We start from the raw sequence: 19,630 nt of genomic DNA, 5'->3' as shown, positions 1-19,630 counted from the left end.
GAACTCTCCCTCGCGAGACCCGCAGCACCATTCGGGAACGCGATCCGGCCCCTCCCCGCTCCTGGAGCGTGACCCCTTGCTCCTGGCCCGAGGCCTGTGGCGACCGGGTCCGTTGGGGCAGAACCATGGACGAAAAACCTTTCAGAGTAAGAACCCTTCCCTGGCCTCCTCCCCCTGTGAGCCCCCAGTCTGGGTCCGTCCTGGGTCCCTGGCTCTTCTCTCCCCCAGCCTCGGCTGTGAGCCCACTCGACAGAGTCACGGTCCCAGCCGGCTCTTCCTCTCCTTCCCAACTCCTGGAGGCCCTTGGCTTCCCTCGTTGTATGTGGCCCACAGGCATCTTTGGGCAGCCGTGCCTCAGACATGTCGAGCCCAGAGGACATCCGGAATCTGTGGACCAGGGCCACGCTGTCGCAGCCGAAGCTGAATGGGCCCTGGTCCAGTGTTGGAGAGGACTCGGACATGGAGGGCAGCAGCGTCGGCAGCAAGTCTCGCCCATGGTACAACCAGAAGGCCAGAGGCGACTCGGACGGTATTTGGGAAGAATGGGATATCAGAGAGGACAAGGACAGTTTCAAACAGGAGGATCTGGACAAGCCCTCCTTGCTGGAGCTGGAGCTAAGTCGGGCCCGCTCCCTGGGAAGCCGTTTAGAGGAGCAGGACGGTGATTCCAAGGAGTCCAAGACCGACACCGGTCAGTGTGGCCTCACAGGGCTGTGGGTATCCACAGGGCAGGGGGCTGGCCAGGACCTCAATATCTGTTGCTGTGAAATAGGGGGTGGAGGGGGAAGCTGGAGGATCCTTTTCCAGAATTCCCTTCCCGGGACCGGCGCCAGCGTTCGTCTTTTACGCTTTAAATCAACCAGACACTCTTGGAGCGCCCCCTACCGGACAGGCGTCGTACAGGGTCCTGTGGCCATGGCACGCCAAGTCCGGGAGACACCTGCGGAAATGCGCAAAGGCAGCGCGGTAGGACCCGTGCTTCTCATGGAATCACTGGGACGGTTGAGAGGAGGGAGTTATTTCCTTGTGTATGGATTTGCTGTCGTTGAGGAGGTGCCTGTATTTCATTCACTCAGTCATTGGCTACAATTTTTAAGTACCTACTTCTTGCTGGGTACTGTCTGGGATTCCCCTCCCCCTTGCCCCGGCCCCTACCTACATGGGGCATTAGAACGTATAACAGTATTTTAATGCATTTTGAGTGCTTGCTGTGTGCCAGGCACTGGGCTTTCTTTGCATGACCACCTTAAACTTCACAACTTTCATAAGGGTCTATTCTTTTTCTTTTCTTTTCTTTCTTTTTTTTTTTTTTAAGATTTTATTTATTTATTTGACACAGAGAGAGAGAGAGAGAGACAGCGAGAGAAGGAACACAAGCAGGGGGTTTGGGAGAGGGAGAAGCAGGCTTCCTGTTGATCAGGGATGGGGCTTGATCCCAGGACCCTGGGATCATGATCTAGCCGAAGGCAGACAATTAAGCACTGAGCCACCCAGTCACCGCATACCGTTTTTTTTTTTTTTTAAAGATTTTATTTATTTATTTGACAGACAGAGATCACAAGTAGGCAGAGGGCAGGCAGAAGGAGAGGGGGAAGCAGGCTCCCTGCCGAGCAGAGAGCTTGATGCAGGGCTCGATCCCAGGACCCAGGGATCATAACCTGAGCTGAAGGCAGAGGCTTTAACCCAGGGGTTATTCTTTTTTTTTTTTTTTTAAAGATTTTATTTATTTATTTGACAGACAGAGATCACAAGTAGGCAGAGAGGCAGGCAGAGAGAGAGAGGCGAAGCAGGCTCCCCGCTGAGCAGAGAGCCCGATGTGGGGCTCGATCCCAGGACCCTGGGATCATGACCTGAGCGGAAGGCAGAGGCTCTAACCCACTGAGCCCCCCAGGCGCCCCCCAGGGGTTATTCTTATTACCCCATTTGACCATGAAGAGCCTGAGGGTCAGAAATTTTCAGTCACTGCTCCTAAGCCTTGCCTGATGGGGAAGTCAGAACTGGAACCTGGGTGGGTGGGACGATAAAGCCCAGGGTAGTAAACTACTGTCCCATACTGTTTCCCAATAAGGTGGCACCTGAAGCTGGTCTCTGAAGGCCACTCCCCTGCCACCACAAGCCTGCCCCTATGTTTCCTCTGCTCCAGGGAAGACCCAGCAGTCTGCAGATGACTGACCTCTCTTTTTCTCTTCTCCCAGAAATGTCTTCCTCAGAGTCATCGCTCAATATCTCAAAGCACACACCCCATCGAGCCTACTGGATGGAGCAACAGAACAGGGTTAGAAGCACCCAGGGAGACTGGGCATTTTAGTGGGGTGGGGATGGGCAAGTTGGGAGTTGCAGAAGTGAAGGGGTAAGGGTGGTTTGCAGAGGAGAGGGGCAGGCAGCGTGGTTGGGGGTCTTGGGGCTAGAGGGAGCAGGTGGGGTATTTCAGCCTGGGGCAGGGCTGGGGTCCCTGGAACATCTGAGCCTCTTGCTGCCTCTCCAGCTGCCACTGCCTCTGATGGACCTCATGGAGAATGAAGCTCTGGAAATCCTCACCAAAGCCCTCAGGAGTGAGCTACTACCCCCGTCCCCAGACCCTGGGGGGTTTTGCAGGGCTCGGGCCTCTGGGAATGGGGATTCAGGCCGTGTTTGCCTTGTCAGATTCCCTTACCACCCACAAGTATTCCAGGAGCCCTACCAAAAGTAAAAAATTGGACTGGGCACAGGGACATCCAGTGGGGAGAGCATGACGTGACGGTAAGGGGCCTGGGCTCCGGCCTTCATGCAACCTCTCTCTAGCTGATGTGGATTTTCTCGAGTGGTTTCTCTGTTCCCCAGTGGGGATGACAGTCTTTGTGTGGCCTTGGTCCCCTCCCTTGGTGCTGTGAGGAACCTCTGGACAGTGGATTATTTGGGTCCAAGTTCTCTCATTTGCCCTGCTTATAATATAAGACAGGGATGCTGGCTAATGGGTCAGGATGAGTGGTTCAGGGGGTGTCCACGAAGCTGCCCTCTACCACTGTCCTGGTTCAGGCGTGCAACACTAACCTCGCCCTCACTCATGCTCCACCTCAACACTCAGCCTCCTCCACATCCCCCACCTGGAGTACAAGTGTATGACTTGACCTTAAAAAACAAAAAAACAAAAAAACAAAAAAACAAAAACCTGTCAGGGCCCAGCACCTTGGAGATCCAGTTTCCCAGACTAAAACAGACCGGAGGGCCAAGCACTCCTGCTACCCCAGATCACCCATGGTTCCTCAAATCTCAGGTGCAGCACTGCTGCTGGGGACGCCATGCCCCTGCTCACTGCCCTGAGCGGCCCCTCTGCTCTGCAGGCTACCGGTCAGGTATTGGCCGGGACCACTTCCTGACCAAGCAGCTGCAGCGATACATCGAGGGACTCAGGAGGCGCCGGAACAAGAGGCTGCGCCTCTTGATGCACTGAGAGCACCGCCTCGGGCTCCGGCTGGAGTGACAGAGAAGCCGGCTCCAGTCCCTGGGCCCCCGGCCGGTCCCCAGACCCAAGCCCGACCCTGTCCACATGGAATTTGAGTCCTAGAGAAATAAAAGACTCTGTGCACGGTCGGTGAGTCAGTGCGTGGCTGCCCGCGTGAGGCGGACGCACATGGCTCCGCCTTTCCCCGTGACCTTCACGCGGTCACCGCAGTGACCTTGAGCGTTCTCCGTCCGGGCTCTATTGGCTCCGCCTTCCCGGGACTCGAAATCCAGGACTTCTCGCATGTTTTATGCCTGCTTCTCCCACCCTGGGTCCAGCAGCTGTGTGGGGATACTGGATCTGCGGTCCAAGTGCCCCTGTGGTGTAATCTTGGGGGAAGGGTGAGAAGGTAAAGGGGCAGAGCCTCCCCTCCAGTTTGGGCATGCTGGGCCCCGCCCCTCATGCATATGCAGTTACACTAACCTCTCCGCTCGTCCCGCCCTCTCATTTACATATGTAAGTCGTCTCCCCGTCCCGCAACTGCGGCCACCGAGCCACCTCGCTCACTTGGATCGCGCACAGCGCTCCCCGCCTCCTTCGTTACGTAAGAGCGCTCCTGGTTCCAACTCCCTCTCGGAGCCTCTCCCAAGTCTCCTCTGGCCCCGCCCCCTCAGCTAGTGCACCGCTTCTACTCGGCGGCGATGGGCGGGACCTTCATGAAGGACCGCCCCCTGGCTTCGCTGGCTCCGCCCCGACTGGTCCGGGCACGCAGGCGCTGCCCGCCCCGCTTGTCTGATTAGCATAGGGCGCCGAGACCCGCCCCCTGCTTTGCATGCGCACGGCCGGCCCCACCCCCGCTGTCAGCTGGAGGAAGCAGAGTAGGAAGCGGCCGCGATGTCCTTTTGTGTCCTACAAGCCGCCGGCGGCGCCGCCGAGTGAGGGGACGCGGCGCGGCGGGGCGGTGCGGCCCGAGGAGGCGGCGGAGGAGGGGCCGTTTGCGTCCCCAGGCTCACCCCGGCGCTCCGGGCCGCTCGGCCCCCATGCCTGCCCGCCAGCCCTGCCGGAGCCCCAGGTCCGGGGGCGGAGGGGAGCGCCGCTGGGGTGGGGGGGGTGGACGGGCGGGGCGCGGGGGCCATGTGCGAGCGCGGTTGGGAGGCGGGCGGGGGTGGGGCGGGCTCCGGGCGGGGTCCTGCTCCAGGTCCAGCCCGGGTCACGGTTGGGACCGGGTCCAGGGCCAGACGGGGCTAGGGTCTGGGCGGGATCCCGTGTTGAGGTTTCAATGCGTCGGCCTGGGACAGGGGCCGGTTCTGGCTCGGGCTTCGGGTCCCGGCCGGGGTCAGGCTCGGGCCTCGGATCCAGTCCCAGGGCAGGGTTCAATCCGGCACCTGGAGCAAGTCGAAGTCCCAGGGGCGGGCCTGGGTGGAAGATAGGGAGGGCTCACTGTCTGAGAAGGGGCTCTGAAGACCACGTGGGGGCGCTCGAAGGGGCCTTGGGCCACCCTCCTCTCTGGGTCAAAGGTCATCGCACCGGCAGGGGAGAACTTCCTCCTCCTTGGCGCTCCCCATTTACTTCCTGATAACCTGATAGAGGTCCCCCGCGGGCGGAGGGGGAGGGGAGGCGCAGCAACTTTAGGCAACTTTCCGTAGGTGTGCGCAGGTTGGGGGGGCGGGGCGGGGCGCCCCCGAGGTGGAGGATTCTGCGGGCGGCTGGAGTGTAAGAGTGAATGTGCTGGCGGGGGTCGGGGGTCGGGTGGGGTGGGGTGTAAGGAGGTGGAGCCGCGTCCTCCGGTGGGCCTGGGATTGGCATGCTGGGGCAGGAGGCTGTGTCAGGTGTGAAAGGCTCTGAGTGTTTCCACAACGGTCTGTGTCTGTGTGTCAGTGTGGGGGCACGGTGTGTTTGGGAGTGAGTATGTGTGATTGTGAGTCTCGAGTGTGACTTTGTTTATGGGCTGTGCACTTGGGCAGGAGTGTGTGAAGACGAACAGGAGCATGAGGGAGAGCCTGGGCTTGGGGAAGGCCCTGTGTGAGCGCCCAGTAGAGAGTGAGCGTGTGTGAGCCGGTGCGGACACCTGAGGACCCAGGTGAGGGGGAGTGTGTGAAGCCACCACCGGCCCTTGTGTGCCTGCTTTGGGCTTTTGAATGGAGGATGCCCAAGTGAGGGGGCAATCATCGAGGTCCCCAACATCTGAAGAAAATTGAGAGGTATCTCTCTAGGGGCTGGGCATTCCAGATGGGGTTGAAGGTCACTTGGAGACTAAGGCTATGCTCTTCCCTGGCCCCGGTGGGAGTAGGGAGTTTCCAGGCCTCCCCCAGGTTCCCCAGTGGAAGACCTTGCTGTCAGTTACTGGCCCTGGAGGCTTTGGAGACTCTGTTCCCATGGCAACAGCTGTGGGGAGGCTTCTTCATGGGCAGCCCTTCTTTGGACTCTGCTCTCCTTCCCTCCCCCTTGATGAGCCTAGAAGCCTGGCCCTAGGCCCAGGGTTGGGCAACCAGGGTGGCACTGGGACTCCATCCCCCATCCCAGTGTCTCCCTGTGACCCGACAGGTCTCTCCCTGCAGGTGACCAGCGTCATGTCCAGCCAGGTGGTGGGCATTGAGCCTCTCTACATCAAGGCAGAGCCAGCCAGCCCCGACAGCCCAAAGGGTTCCTCGGAGACCGAGACTGAGCCCCCCGTGGCCCTGGCGCCTGGCCCAGCTCCCACCCGCTGCCTCCCAGGCCACAAGGAAGAGGAGGATGGGGAAGGGGCTGGGCCTGGCGAGCAGGGTGGTGGGAAGCTGGTGCTCAGCTCCCTCCCCAAACGCCTCTGCCTGGTCTGTGGGGATGTGGCCTCCGGCTACCACTATGGTGTGGCGTCCTGTGAGGCCTGCAAAGCCTTCTTCAAGAGGACCATCCAGGGTGAGCCCCCACCGTGCTCCTGTGCCCTTTGCCCTCTGGGCCTACCGATACCCGGTGGGTGCTCTGCCGGGTGGCAGTAGACAGCGGCGGCGGTACCACTTGGGGTTCCCAAGTTCCTTCTCCCACCTGGGAGTGCCATTTCCCTGAAAAGTTAAATAAAGCCACCAGGATGTGTTGATGGCTTGGGAGTGGGATGTGAGGGAGGGCTCGGGAAGCCTAGGTTTCTGGGTACTAGAGACCTAGCACCTTCCACAGTGGCTCCGAAAAATTGGAAGCAGCCTCTGTCTGCTTCTCAACTTCGTTCTTGCTTCTGGCAGCTGCTGACCTCTCTTAGCAGCATGGAACCCCGTGCCACCCCCCACTTGGGTGGATTTCCCTGAAGCCGCTCCAGCAGAAGGCAGGTTCTCATGGGTAACTGAGAGGGGCTGCCTCATACTTCAGCACCTGACTTTTAAAAAGACTATTACTCACTGAATTCTCACTCAGGAACACATATCAAAACCTGAGTGAGCGGGATGGAGATGTAATCAGCATTACTTGGGATGCGCCTGTTACTTGTGTTTTTATAGGAAACACTGCTTGCTTTGGGGCGATAACGTGTACTTTTGGAGAACATTTCTTGAGTGCTAACCCCGTGTCAGGCATGATGCCCTCTGTGTCCGTGATCTCTTATTCCCCCAGCCGCCCATAAGGTGGCCAGTGCTGTGACCGCAGTTGAGGCCCAGGAAGGTTTTTTAAAACTTTGTTCAAGTCCCACAGGCAGAAGGCGGCAGAAGCCGGACTTGAACTTGGGTTGATCGCTGCCTCTGCTTATTACTTATAACTGAACTTCGGACAGATGGCTCCCGACCGATTGTGACATTGCAGTGGGTTTTGATTTGGCCAACACCCACTGCTCTAAAACCCTTTGTGCTCTCTAATGGTTCCGAAGGCCAGGGAACTAGCAGGCCCAGGCATTCCTACCCACCCTGGACCCCTTCTCTGTCAGCTTTGTTGACAAATCTTTATTGAGCCCTAGCCACAGATTGTAATCATTTATTGAGCTTCTGGGGGCTGTGAACCATGTGGAACATGTTACCCTGACATTCCCTTTCATTCTTACTAGGAATCTTTGTAGGAAGGCTTGTTTATATTTATATTTTATAGATTGTATTTATTCATTTGAGACAGACAGCTACAAAGAGAGAGAGAGAGAGAGAGCATGAACAGGGGGACTGGCAGGCAGAGGGAGAGGGAGAAGCTGACTTCCCGCTGAGCCGGGAGCCTGATGTGGGTCTCGATCCCAGGACCCCAGGATCATGACCTGAGCTGAAGGCAAACGCTTAACCATCTGAGCCACCCAGGTGCCGAGAAGTCCTGTTTTTATCCCAGTTTTATAGATGGGAACACTGAGGGGTTGGGGGGCTTGGGTATGGGACTTGCACAGGGTCACACAGTTGGTTAAGAGATAGTGTCAGGATGGGCCCCAGGCAGCCTCCAGACCCCTTGTTCTTTACAGACCTGTGCTTTGCTGTCCTGACCACTGTTCCAGGCCTGTGGATGTAGCTGGGACTAAGCCATTTATACTCTAGTGGAGGGAGAGAGGAAACAGTGACTTGTACAGAACTGTTGTAGTACAGCTGTTTTAAGTGCTGGAGGGGGAGGAAAGGGATGTGTGCCAAGGAACCTGGCTGGGTTGGAGGCTCTGGAGGTCTTCTTGGAGGAGGTGTCTTGAGCTGCGTGCACAGTCCTGAATACATAGGGTATAGGAGGAGTGTATCAAGGGCATGTTGGCTGGTTGTGTCATTCGGTTCTGGCGGTAGCCCTGTGAGGCTGGGAGGGCCACCCCATGTTCATTCAGCAGCCATTATGTACCAGGCCCTGTTCCTAGCACTCGGCCGTCCTGGCCCTCGTGGAGCAGATGCTAAAGGGGGAAGACAGATGGTAAGAGAAGTAAGTACGTGTGTAGTGGCTCAAGGCGTGCTGAGAGCTGGTGAGAAACTATCAGGCAGGCAGGGTAGGCGGCAGGAGAAGTCTGCAGAGGAGCCCTGACATTCTCACAGCGGGGCCAGGGGGGTTTCCCTGAGGTGACGGGGAGCAGAGCTCAGAAGGAGGTAAGGGAGCAGCGGGCCCTGAGCCTGGGGTCTGTGTGAGGAACAGAGTGTGAGGGGATGAGGGGAGAAAGGTTGAAAAGCTGGGGACTGGAGGCCTCACAGACCTGGGCTTTTACTCTGAGAAGGGACATCGTTGGAGGATTTGGAGCAGGAGAGGGGTGGGAACTGACTTGGGCTGGACAGGTTGTCTTGGGCCCTGTGTTGTCATTAACAAAGGAGAAAAGGACAGAGGAGGAGGTCAGTGAGAAGGCGGGGTGATGGTGACTCGGGGCGCAGTGAGTCAGCCTCTGGACATGGGGCAGAGGTAAAGCAGTCCAGGCCACGCTGATGGGCTGGATTTGGGTATAAGAGAAGAATCAAAGATGTTTTCTGGATTTTTGCTTGAGCCACTGGAGAGACGGAGTCGTAGAGTTCAGAGTGGTAGGTCGTGGGCTCCATTTCGGACAGGTGAAGTTTGCCACGCCTTCTAGACCTGCACGATGCTGAGGCAGTGGCAAGTGAGTCGAGTTCACGCAGCTCTGCTGAGAGAAACCGGAAGGCCCACGACCGGTGAGCTCACCGGGAAAGTGAGCTGGAGGAGACGAGGTCTGCAGGCGGCCCTGGGGTGGGTCCTTCGATGGAAGGAGTTGGTGGGGATGCACAGGAATAAGAGTGGCCAGTGAGTTGGAAGGAGGTGGTGTCCTAGAGGCAAAGGATGACAGGTGTCCCAGTGTGTGTGGGAGCAGGACATGATCATGGCATCAGATGCTCCTTTAGGCCAAGTAAGAGGAGGGCACAAACGGACGACCGGCGCAGCGCTGTGGAAGCTGCTGTGGCCTTGATGAGAACAGAGCCCAGAGCCGTGGCGTGACAAGAGGCTTGGGGCCAGGATCAGCCTGACTCCCTGGGCGCAGTCAGGAGCCCCCAGCCCAGAGGCCATTCCGTCACAGTCCTAGGCTTCCCTGCCCCGCTCAGGGCACTCCTGCTCTCCCCAGACCCCAGACCTGCGTTTGCCCGGGACGAGTGAGGGCCCTCCTGTCCTCTGGGCCACCTCCGGACCCTGGGAGGCCGCCACTGGAGCCCTGTCTCTTCTTGGCAGGGAGCATCGAGTACAGCTGTCCGGCCTCCAACGAGTGCGAGATCACCAAGCGGAGACGCAAGGCCTGCCAGGCCTGTCGCTTCACCAAGTGCCTGCGGGTGGGCATGCTCAAGGAGGGTGAGCGCTGGGCAGGGGCTCACAGAGCACGGGGAGGGGGTAGCCGAGGCCTGGGGCCTTCTGCGGGCAGCGATGGGGGACTGGGTGGGGTGGGGGGGGACTCCGCAGGGCAAGCTGCCCCCAGCCGCAGGGACACAGCCCTGTCCTGCCATTCAAGGAGTACGTCTGGACCGTGTGCGAGGCGGGCGACAGAAGTACAAGCGGCGGCCGGAGGTGGACCCGCTGCCCTTCCCGGGCTCCTTTCCTGCTGGACCCCTGGCAGTAGCCGGAGGCCCTCGGAAAACCGGTGAGTGCTGTGGGTCCTGGGAGCTCTAGGGTTGGGATGGCGCTGGAACACGAGAGGCCCATTCGGTGTCAGTCATCCCGAGTGGATAGCATGGGCATCGGGAACCCGGTTTGCCCTTCGTCTGTTCCCAACACATTTCCCTGAAAGCATATTTTTGAAAATACCTTTTTTTTTTTTTTTTTTTTTTTAACCAGTCCCTGAGTAGTACCCCTGGGACCAGGGAAAGATTTTTCTCACACTAGGAACCTGTCCATGGACTTGCTTTCCTGGGGAGATATTAGGAGCCCTTCCCGGAGAGAAGTGTCCAAGCCTGGCTGGCCAGTGGCTGTTAAGAAGGCCATGGGGTTGGGGCAGGGGTGATGGCTAATTTAGGGAAGGTGCTTGACCCCGAAGGGGCCTTCAAGGTGATGACTTCGAGGGCATCCTCCATCTGTCCTGGCAGCCCCCGTGAATGCACTGGTGTCCCACTTGCTGGTGGTTGAGCCTGAGAAGCTATACGCTATGCCCGACCCGGCGGGCCCCGACGGACACCTCCCAGCCGTGGCTACCCTCTGTGACCTCTTTGACCGAGAGATTGTGGTCACCATCAGCTGGGCCAAGAGCATCCCAGGTAAAGGGCCCAGGTGATCTGGGGCTTCCCTCTGCAGGCCAGGCCCGGCTCTGGTGAACTCGTTCAGCCAGGTGTGCTTCCCACTGCCCTCCAGGCTTCTCGTCATTGTCACTGTCCGACCAGATGTCAGTCCTGCAGAGCGTCTGGATGGAGGTCTTGGTGTTGGGCGTGGCCCAGCGCTCACTGCCCCTGCAGGACGAGCTGGCCTTCGCAGAGGACCTGGTTCTGGATGAGGAGGGGGCACGCGCCGCCGGCTTGGGGGAACTGGGGGCTGCGCTGCTGCAGCTGGTGCGGCGACTGCAGGCCCTGAGGCTGGAGCGCGAGGAGTACGTCCTGCTGAAGGCCCTGGCCCTTGCCAATTCAGGTGAGCCTGGGCGGACGCTGACAGGCATCTCCTCGAGGCCCTCCAGGTCCTCACCCCGGCTGTGGCCCAGTCGCATTGGGCAGACAAGGAAGACTGTGGCTCACGGAAGAGTAGTGATTTGTTCAAAGTCCCAAAGAAGGCAAGGGCAGGTCTGGGAACCGAAAGTAGGATTTTGAGCTCTAGGGCCATCCTTACATGGAAAAGTGAACCATTTAGTGGGAAGGAAGATGGGGAGGAGCAAAGGGGGCCACGGTCGAGGGAGAAAGTGGGGGGCCCTGGCTCATGCGCAGGAGTGGAGAGTGGTGCCTGCGTCAGCCCCTCCAGTCCGTGTCTGGCTCCTCCTTGGGCAACATCCAGCAATGCTCAAGCATCTGGGGGCTCTGCCTTTTCTGGAGACCATCTGTGTCCACAGCATTCTCTCTCCTTGCAGACTCTGTGCACATCGAGGACGCCGAGGCTGTGGAGCAGCTGCGCGAAGCTCTACACGAGGCCCTGCTGGAGTATGAAGCAGGCCGGGCGGGCCCCGGAGGGGGTGCTGAGCGGCGGCGGGCAGGCAGGCTGCTGCTCACGCTACCACTCCTTCGCCAGACAGCGGGCAAAGTGCTGGCCCATTTCTATGGGGTGAAGCTGGAGGGCAAGGTGCCCATGCACAAGCTGTTCTTGGAGATGCTCGAGGCCATGATGGACTGAGGCAAGGGGTGGGCATGGGTGGGGGTGCTGGCAGGACCCGCCCAGTATGGGGTCAGCCCCAAGGGGGCAGAACTGGGGTCCGGGCAGTGCCACAGCCTGCTGGCAGGGCCAGGGCAATACCATCAGCCCCTGGGAGCGGGCCCTACGCCCTCCCCTCCCCCCTCCCAGGGGGTCTTAGAAGCTGGGAATGTGTGCGCCCAGGCTCTGGGCACAGTGCTGCCCCTTGCAAGCCATAACGTGCCCCCAGAGTGTAGGGGGCCTTGCGGAAGCCATAGGGGGCTGCAGGGGACATGTGGGGGGGCAGAAGCCTGATCTCAGGGAGGGAAGGGAGTGGAGGCCACAGTCTCCCAGTGGGTGATGCTTTTGCTGCTGCTTAATCCAACCCCCTCTCCAGAGCAGAGGGGGATTTGGAAAGCAAAGGCCCCTGCCCCCTTCGCTCCTCTCCTCATCATTTGCATTGGGCATTACTGCCCCCCCTTGAAGCAATAACTCCAAGCAGGCTCCAGCCCCTGGACCCCTGGGGTGGCCAGGGCCCCCCATCAGCTCCCACCCAGCCTCCTTGGGGGGTTAGGGAGAGCACTGCCTCTATGCCCTGCAGAGCAATAACACTATATTTATTTTTGGGTTTGGCCAGGGAGGTGCAGGGACATAGGGCAAGCCAGGGCCCAGAGCCTTTGGCTGTACAGAGACTCTATTTTAATGTATATTTGCTGCAAAGAGAAACCGCTTTTGGTTTTGAACCTTTAATGAGAAAAAGAAATATATCGAGCTCAAGAACACTGTGTTTCGTGTGTCACTGGGTCAAGGTTTGGGGATACAAGACAGACCTAACAAACATATTATACATAAAACCATTCGTGGTTACAGACTGAAAAACTAGTGCCTGGCGCGGTTAAGTCTCGGTTTCCTCATCACTCAGCAGCATGTTAGGGATTCCGCGACTGATGGGGAACAGACGTCCAGACTCTGGGCACTGCAAAGTGCCCTCCAGCACATCCACCTGCGGGGGTGTGGGGGGGGGGGGGGGGGGGGGCGGGGAGGGAGAGGGGGGAACAGAGCTGAGCACAGGCAGCCTGCGGCTGTGATGGCCAGAGAAGCAAGCAACGGGCTGGTTCTCACCTCCAGCAGCACGTGGTGCATCTGCCTCAGGAATTTCTCATCATGCTCATACCCTTCAATCGGCCCCTTGGGCACCTCGACCAGATGCAACTGTGGGCAAAGGCCTAAATCAGCTCTGGGCACCCCGCCCCTTGCTCTGAGACCAGGTTCTACCCGCCCCCGGGGGAGCACGGGCGTGGGGGAGGGTCCTCACGGTATCCGCCGCCTCCAGAAGCGCCGCCCACTCCACCTTGGGTATCATACGCGCCACGAAGTCGGGGTTGAACTCCACCGGGTTGATGCGGACCTCGGTGGCCTGCGGGGAGGAGGGGTTTTGTTAGGGACAGGAGCCTGGTTCCCCCATTCCGCCCAGGAGACGGGCACGAGACTGCCCCCGGCCGATACCTGGAGGCGCAGTGGGAAGCCACGGGACCCCACCCCCCGCACATGCGAGCTCAGCAGGTTGTGGGTGAGCAGCTTCATGGCGCCGCAACGCGCTCGCCGCAAGCCGGAACCGGAAGGAGGCCGAAAGTCCGCTGCGTCACTTCCGGGGCCGCTCCATTCTCGTCCTATTGGACGGCTCGGAGGAGCGGAACTGGCGAACATGCTGGAACTTCTTGTGCTAGCGGGAGTAGAGGTATTTGAGGAGCTTGGTCGGATCACGCGCTCCTACCGGAAGCGTCCCGGCGGGAGATTGCTACGGCGCAGGCCCAGTGGTTTCCTTTAGCTACAAGTCATGCACACTGACATACACACATCATACGTAAAGCAGCCGCAATGCAGGGACCTAAGCTGTATGCAAAATAAACAAGTTTTTCTCCTCCACAGACGCCCGACACTATCGTCTCCCGCCCCTAGCTTCCGGCTAAGGAAAAGAAACATTGCAGGAATCCGTAAACTAGGCGCTTCACAACAGCGATACCCCATCCTTTTACGTGAATAAGTTGTGCTGCTACCGAATGCCCCGCCCATTCGTAACTGCGCCCTTGGTCCAGCCCCAAATGCAAATAAGCCGAGCGCCCCAGAAGTTCCGTCCCTGCACGCACCCTCACGCCTGCGCAGTAGAGGAGCCTCGCTGGGGGCGGGCCCGGCAGTGGCTCCGCCTCTCGGAGAGGAGACTCGCTTTGGGTTCCTCCCACCAGGCCCGCCCCCTGCCGCAGCTCTGACGCTAGGGCGGAACGGCTGCGCGGTCTAGGATGGGCGTGCGGCTGCTTCAGCTGCGTGTCCTGAGTCGTCGGGCAGGGTCGGTGCTCTTCCCGGCAGCAGCCGTCCAGTCTGCAGCAGCGGCGGCGTCGAGAGCAGGCAGGTGCCGACAACCAGGCAGGGAGTGGACGCTTGGAGGGGCCTACGGTTTCAGAAGCGCCGCCTCAGCCATGGCCCCGATCAAGGTGACCGCTGGCCGGGACCGGCCTGAGCTCCCATCCAGCCAGTCTTCCCAGTCCCCTCCGTCCTGCTTGTCTGGGGAGAATCATCCTCCTTCCTGCCCTCCCGGACTCCTGTCCACCCTGCCAGGGGCTCCTCCCGCAGTTCTCCCTCATCCCCTCGGCAGCCCCCGCACCCTCGTGGCTGCTCCCTCCCCAGTTTTCGCCAATCTTCGGGACTCGTACCTTACCTCCTGGACAACCCCCAAGGCTCTCTCGAGCCTTCACCCTTTGTACTGCCACTATGCGTGATGCGTCTCCACCATTTTTAGGCGACTGAATACCATGGCCTCCGCCTTCTGGAACCATCTCCTTTACCACAAGACCCCTTTTCAATCTCCATACGAGCTCCTCCCCCCGATACTGTCCTGTACGTTTTTGTTACATTCCTGGGCATCATTCTTCACCCCATGGTCTGAAGCAAGTGTTTTCTCCTAAAGCCCTACTGTGTCTCCCCCGTTCCACTTCTCCCATGGCTAATTTCCACTTTTCTGCTGAGTCTTTCATCCCTTCATCTGGAACGATCCCCGGATCCTGGGAACCACCTCCCTTCCCCTTCCACACCCTTCTGAGACCTGCTCCTCTTCCTGCTTAATCTTATTCCCAATCCCTGATTTGCCCTCCCTTCGTGTATGTCCTGTGACTCCATGAAACCCTACACACTCCCAGCTAGACTAATCCAATCCCTTTGAGAGATGCCTTTTATTTAATGCCCTTCCCCCCAACTTTTCCATCTTCTGCTCTCTTTTTCTCTTCCTGAGGGCTGGACACCAGACCTGACCAGGGTTCTCTCCCTCCCTGTTGTCAGGGTCTCCTCCTCACCCCCAGAGAGATCCCTTGCCTCTCCTTCCCTGACCATTTGTCCCACTTCTTTCTGTTAAGAAATCGACTCCTTGATTATGCAACCTTTTGTGACACCCAGAGAGGCCTCCTCTCCCATTTTCTGTGGTCACCAACAGACTGGTAAAAGGAACCGGGGCCACCTTGAAACCTGAGGGTGTGGAGGAACCAGGTGGTTCGAGGAGAGGGACATTACAACTCTGTCCACTCTGCTGCACTAGGAGCAAGTGCCTGGTCTGGTTTAACACCTTTTCCTTGGCTTCTCCTTACCCACTCCCTCATTCCCCTACTCCTTATCTCCTTATCTAGACCCTTTGCTCGTTCCAGAGTAACCAAGTCACTCCTTACCAAGTCATTCCCTCTAGGTGGGAGATGCCATCCCTTCCGTGGTGGTTTTTGAAGGGGAGCCTGGGAACAAGGTGAACCTGGCAGAGCTGTTCAAGGGCAAGAAGGGGGTACTGTTTGGAGTCCCTGGGGCCTTTACCCCCGGCTGTTCCAAGGTGAGACCTGCCCTTCTGGGACTTAGCAGTTGGAATCTTGTGTGCATGTCTGTATTGTTCCTGAGTCCTAGGGTGGCTTGCAATGAGAGCTGTAGCTGTCGTGACCGTTACAAAGCCTATCAGCAGGACGCCTGGGTGGCTCAGTCCATTAAGCGGCTGCCTTTGGCTCAGGTCAGGATCCCAGGGTCCTGGGATGGAGTCCTGCATCGGGCTCCCTGCTCAGTTGGGGAGCCTCCTTCTCCCCTCCCTCTGCCGGCTGCTTCCCCTGCTTGTGCTCCCCCTCTCTCTGTCAATTAAAGAAATAAAATCTTAAAAAACAAAACAAAGCATACAAGAGCTTTCAGAAAAATGCGGTGGCTGTGAAAAGGTCGTGGGGCCAGGAATGTAGGAAAAAAGGGTATTGTAATTAAATCCAACATCTGTTATTGCTACTGTTGCTGATTGGCGCTGTGGGAGATACTTGGGTAAATAAAGTACAGTCACGTCCAAGGGAAGTTCACGGTGACCACAGAGCACTCAAATTTGGATCCGAGCTTCCTCGCCGCCAAGGCCAAAAAGAACTGGCTGACACATTTCTAATTGATCAAAGATATTGGAGAGGGAAGTGAGGAGGGCCTGGAGATAAAGGGAAGGCGTTGCAGAGCCGAGGCATTTAATCTCTTTGTTAACCCTCTGTTTCCCCTCCTAGACCCACCTGCCAGGATTTGTGGAGCAGGCTGAGGCTCTGAAGGCCAGGGGGGTCCAGGTGGTAGCCTGTCTGAGTGTTAATGATGTCTTCGTGACTGAAGAGTGGGGACGAGCTCACAATGCCAGAGGCAAGGTGAGGTATGGGTCCTGCAGGGGGTCCAGGCCAGGCTGGGATTTTTCTTTGACCTTTACTTTCTCCTTAGGTTAGGCTCTTGGCTGACCCCACTGGGGCCTTTGGGAAGGTGAGTGCACCCCTGCAACCCCCACCCTTTAGGGTGGTCCCTTTGCTAGGCCTTGGATGCAGGAACTTGGAAGGGAACAACTGGTGGGGGCGGGGCTTGGTCTGTTCTGGAAGTTTCTAAGCCTTGTCTCTGGTTTTCCTTTTAGGAGACAGATTTGCTATTAGATGATTCATTGGTCTCTCTCTTTGGAAATCATCGGCTCAAGAGGTAAAAGCGGGAGGGTCCTCTGTGGGGTTCCCCTGCCACCCCTTCAATCTCCATTCCTTGTCTCCAGGCCCAGGCCGTTGTAATTGGCTTGGTTTTGCGCTCTCTTTTTAAAGATTTTCCTATTTATTTTGGAGAGAGCGTGAGTGTGCAGAGGGAGAGGGAGAGAGTCATTTTTTTTTTTTTTTAAGATTCCATTTATTTGGGGCACCTGGGTGGCTCAGTGGGTTAGAGCCTCTGCCTTCGGCTCAGGTCATGATCTCAGGGTCCTGGGATCGAGCCCCGCATCAGGCTCTCTGCTCAGCGGGGAGCCTGCTTCCTCTCTCTCTCTCTCTGCCTACTTGTGATCTCTGTCTGTCAAATAAATAAATAAAATCTTAAAAAAAAAAAAAAGATTCCATTTATTTATTTGATAGAGCACAAGCAGGGGGAGGGACAGAGGCAGAGAGACAGGCAGGCTCCCCGCTGAGCAGGAAACCCCCTCCCATCCCCCTCCTGCAGTGGGGCTCAGTCCCAGGATCCTGGGATCATGACCTGAGCGGAAGGCAGACGCTTACCCGACTGAGCCACCTAGGTGCCCTGAGGGAGAGAGAGTCTTAAGCAGACCCCACGCTGGGTGCAGACCTGGATCTCATGATCATGATCTTGATCTCATGACCCTGAGACCACGATCTGAGTGGAAACCAAGAACCGGACACTTAACCCGAGGGCACCGCCCAGCGCCCTTGACCCAGTCTCTCTGGCAGGTTCTCCATGGTCATAGAGGATGGCACAGTGAAGTCCTTGAATGTGGAGCCAGATGGTACGGGCCTCACCTGCAGCCTGGCCCCCAGCATCCTGTCACAGCTCTGAGGCCCTGGGCCCAAACTCCTTCCACCCTTTTCCATTTCACCTGCCCAGCCCTGGACAGAGGGCCCAGTCCAGCCTCAGCGGGGGCTACCAAGTGGGAATGGTGACCAAATTTCTGCAATAAACACTTCTGGTTCACAGTTAGTCCTTGCCTTTTTTTTTTTTTTTTTTTTTTTTTAAGATTTTATTTATTTATTTGACAGAGACAGGGAAAGAAGGAACACAGGCAGGGGCAGTGAGAGAGGGGGAAGCAGGCTCCCTGCTGAGCAGGGAGCCCGATGTGGGGCTCAATCCCAGGACCCTGGGATCATGACCTGAGCCGAAGGCAGACGCTTAACAACTGAGCCACCCAGGCGCCCCTGATTTTTCTTTCTTTCTTTTTTTTTTTTAAGATTTATTTGAGAGAGAGAGCATGTGTGTGCATTGGGGGTTGGGGAGGGGCAGAGGGCAAAAAGCAAGACTCCCTGCCGAGGCTGGAGCCAGGACCTAGGGCTCCATCTCATGAACCTGAGGTCATAAGTTGAGTCGAAATCAAGAGTCGGGCTCTTGGGGCGCCTGGGTGGCTCAATGGGTTAAAGCCTCTGCCTTCAGCTCGGGTCATGATCCCAGGGTCCTGGGATCAAGCCCCGCATCAGGCTCTCTGCTCGGCGGGGAGCCTGCTTCCTCCTCTCTCTGCCTCTCTGCCTACTTGTGATCTCTCTGTCAAATAAATAATAAAAAAAATTAAAAAAAAAAAGAGGCTCTTCACTGACTGAGCCAGCCTCCTTGGTTTTGAGTTGCTGATCTGCTGAGGGCCAGCCCTTAGGACAGTCACAACTGTGAGGGTAGTGGTCAGGGGCTGACGGGGTACTAACGGGGGATGCTGATTTCATTAAGGAGATAGTCTTTCAATGAAGTGTTATGAAACGTCCCCGTCACCACAGAGGTTGGGGAAGGACCAGTGATCTGAAGAGCAAGGGAAGGAGCGTCAGTGCGGAGGGAGGGGCCCTAGGAAGACGCGAGCTTGGCTTGCAGCTAGGACTTCTGCATCGGTCACTGGGTGCTGGCTGACCTCACGTAGACTGTAAACCTCAGGGTAGGAGCGTTGGCTTTGGGTGCCCCCCTACCTGGGCCAGGCTGAAGGGTGAGCTGATGGGGGTTGGGGGAGAAGATGCCGGTGAGGCCTGGCCAGGGCTGGGTGTGCTGTGAGGGCTGGGGGTCAGGGCGGCCAGCATGGTCTGGGCAGCAGGCCATTGCTAGTCGCAGGCCCTGCCCTTGGCCTCTGCCTTTTGTCCCTGGGAAGCCTTGCCCTTGGCATCAGGAAGCGATTACTGGCTCCTGCTGTGTTTAGGGGCTCACAGTCTTTTTTAAATTTTTTAGTTTAATTTGACACAGAGAGAGAGCACAAGCAGGGGGAGAGGAAGAGGGAGAAGGCGGCTCCGTGCTGAGCAGGGAGCCCGATGCGGGGCTCCATCCCAAGACCCCGGGACCATGACCTGAGCCGAAGGCAGATGCTTAACCAACTGAGCCACCCAGACGCCCCACAGAGCTCCTTGTCTGAGGGAGGGCAGGTGCTTGGAGCTGCTTCTTCAGGGGCAGTAAAAATCCTCATGGTGATCCTGGGGGGTGTGAGCCTGAGAGGCTTGGGGGGAGAGAGTGCGGGAGTCAGCGGCCGCCAGCTCCCCCATGGGCTGTGTGCCCTCCTCTTCCCTGCAGAACCTGTGCCCCCTGGCACCTCCTTGTGATTAGCGCAAGCCGGGTCCCGGCCGCTGCCACCCAGCAGCCTCTCTTTCTTTTACTCCTGGCCTCTTCAACTGAGGCCCAGGAAGGCCTCTGAGAGGAAGTGTCCCCTCCGGGGTCCTGTTGCCATTGACTGGGCCTCTTGGCATGAGGGGGCTCCCAGGGCCTGGGTGGCCCCTGGGGTCAGCACGATGGGAGCCAGCGGAGGTGGCCATATACCTCAGCTTGTGGGGTGGGTGGTAGTGTCTGGGGCTGCTCTGGATACTCGATCGCCCGAGATCAACGGTCACATGGCAAGAGAATCTGGCAGAGCTTCATCTCCCGGGTGGACACGCTGTGTTTCAGGCTGGTAGAGAAAGGGCAGGGCAGGCCAGGGCAAAGGGGCCTGGAGCAGTGGGTTCTGGAAGCCTGGAGCTGTACCTGGCAGGGCCGTGGGCATGAACTTCCCGGGCTGTTGGTGGGCTGATGTTAAAACAGACAGTCACACAACACATCTCCAGCTAAAACTCACCCACC

The 19,630-nt window shown here is 58.0% G+C and overlaps 4 protein-coding genes across 12 annotated transcripts; 3 read left to right on the top strand and 1 right to left on the bottom strand.

The window, feature by feature from the left end:
• The first annotated feature begins 125 nt into the window (after window positions 1-125).
• On the top strand, window positions 126-3,541 carry LOC111150209 (catsper channel auxiliary subunit zeta). The gene is made up of 5 exons (XM_022507625.1): window positions 126-146; window positions 334-691; window positions 2,196-2,275; window positions 2,486-2,552; window positions 3,321-3,541. The coding sequence occupies exons 1-5, from the start codon at window positions 126-128 to the stop codon at window positions 3,428-3,430; spliced, it is 636 nt and encodes a 211-aa protein (XP_022363333.1). The 3' UTR covers window positions 3,431-3,541.
• An 808-nt stretch (window positions 3,542-4,349) lies between these two features.
• On the top strand, window positions 4,350-11,890 carry LOC111149791 (estrogen related receptor alpha). Of its 7 annotated transcripts, none has more exons than XM_022507056.1 (7): window positions 4,350-4,493; window positions 5,980-6,316; window positions 9,488-9,604; window positions 9,762-9,890; window positions 10,333-10,500; window positions 10,595-10,864; window positions 11,295-11,890. In XM_022507056.1, exons 2-7 carry the CDS (start codon window positions 5,992-5,994, stop codon window positions 11,552-11,554), a joined length of 1,269 nt encoding a protein of 422 aa, XP_022362764.1. In that variant the 5' UTR covers window positions 4,350-4,493; window positions 5,980-5,991; the 3' UTR covers window positions 11,555-11,890. The 7 variants fall into 7 exon arrangements, with proteins under 7 accessions (XP_022362764.1, XP_022362765.1, XP_022362766.1 ...); XM_022507057.1 differs by lacking the exon at window positions 4,350-4,493 and adding an exon at window positions 5,176-5,622; XM_022507058.1 differs by lacking the exon at window positions 4,350-4,493 and adding an exon at window positions 5,220-5,501.
• A 391-nt stretch (window positions 11,891-12,281) lies between these two features.
• Window positions 12,282-13,188, bottom strand: LOC111149792 (tRNA methyltransferase subunit 11-2). Of its 2 annotated transcripts, none has more exons than XM_022507060.1 (4): window positions 13,058-13,188; window positions 12,867-12,968; window positions 12,674-12,763; window positions 12,282-12,554 (listed from the first exon to the last, which is right to left on the bottom strand). In XM_022507060.1, the coding sequence occupies exons 1-4, from the start codon at window positions 13,133-13,135 to the stop codon at window positions 12,447-12,449; spliced, it is 378 nt and encodes a 125-aa protein (XP_022362768.1). In that variant the 5' UTR covers window positions 13,136-13,188; the 3' UTR covers window positions 12,282-12,446. The 2 variants fall into 2 exon arrangements, with proteins under 2 accessions (XP_022362768.1, XP_022362769.1); XM_022507061.1 differs by having other exon boundaries at window positions 12,674-12,748.
• A 562-nt stretch (window positions 13,189-13,750) lies between these two features.
• Window positions 13,751-17,535, top strand: LOC111149572 (peroxiredoxin 5). Of its 2 annotated transcripts, XM_022506679.1 has the most exons (7): window positions 13,751-13,780; window positions 13,813-14,040; window positions 15,279-15,413; window positions 16,102-16,233; window positions 16,304-16,342; window positions 16,488-16,549; window positions 17,293-17,535. In XM_022506679.1, exons 2-7 carry the CDS (start codon window positions 13,849-13,851, stop codon window positions 17,396-17,398), a joined length of 666 nt encoding a protein of 221 aa, XP_022362387.1. In that variant the 5' UTR covers window positions 13,751-13,780; window positions 13,813-13,848; the 3' UTR covers window positions 17,399-17,535. The 2 variants fall into 2 exon arrangements, with proteins under 2 accessions (XP_022362387.1, XP_022362386.1); XM_022506678.1 differs by lacking the exon at window positions 13,751-13,780 and having other exon boundaries at window positions 13,805-14,040.
• The last annotated feature ends 2,095 nt before the right edge of the window (window positions 17,536-19,630 follow it).

This window comes from Enhydra lutris, unplaced genomic scaffold, assembly GCF_002288905.1.
Source record: "Enhydra lutris kenyoni isolate GAN:26980312 unplaced genomic scaffold, ASM228890v2 scaffoldscaffold22, whole genome shotgun sequence".
Taxonomy (NCBI): Eukaryota; Metazoa; Chordata; class Mammalia; order Carnivora; family Mustelidae; genus Enhydra; species Enhydra lutris.
Note: the sequence above shows the minus strand (reverse complement) of the source record. Positions and strands in the feature narration are given on the sequence as shown.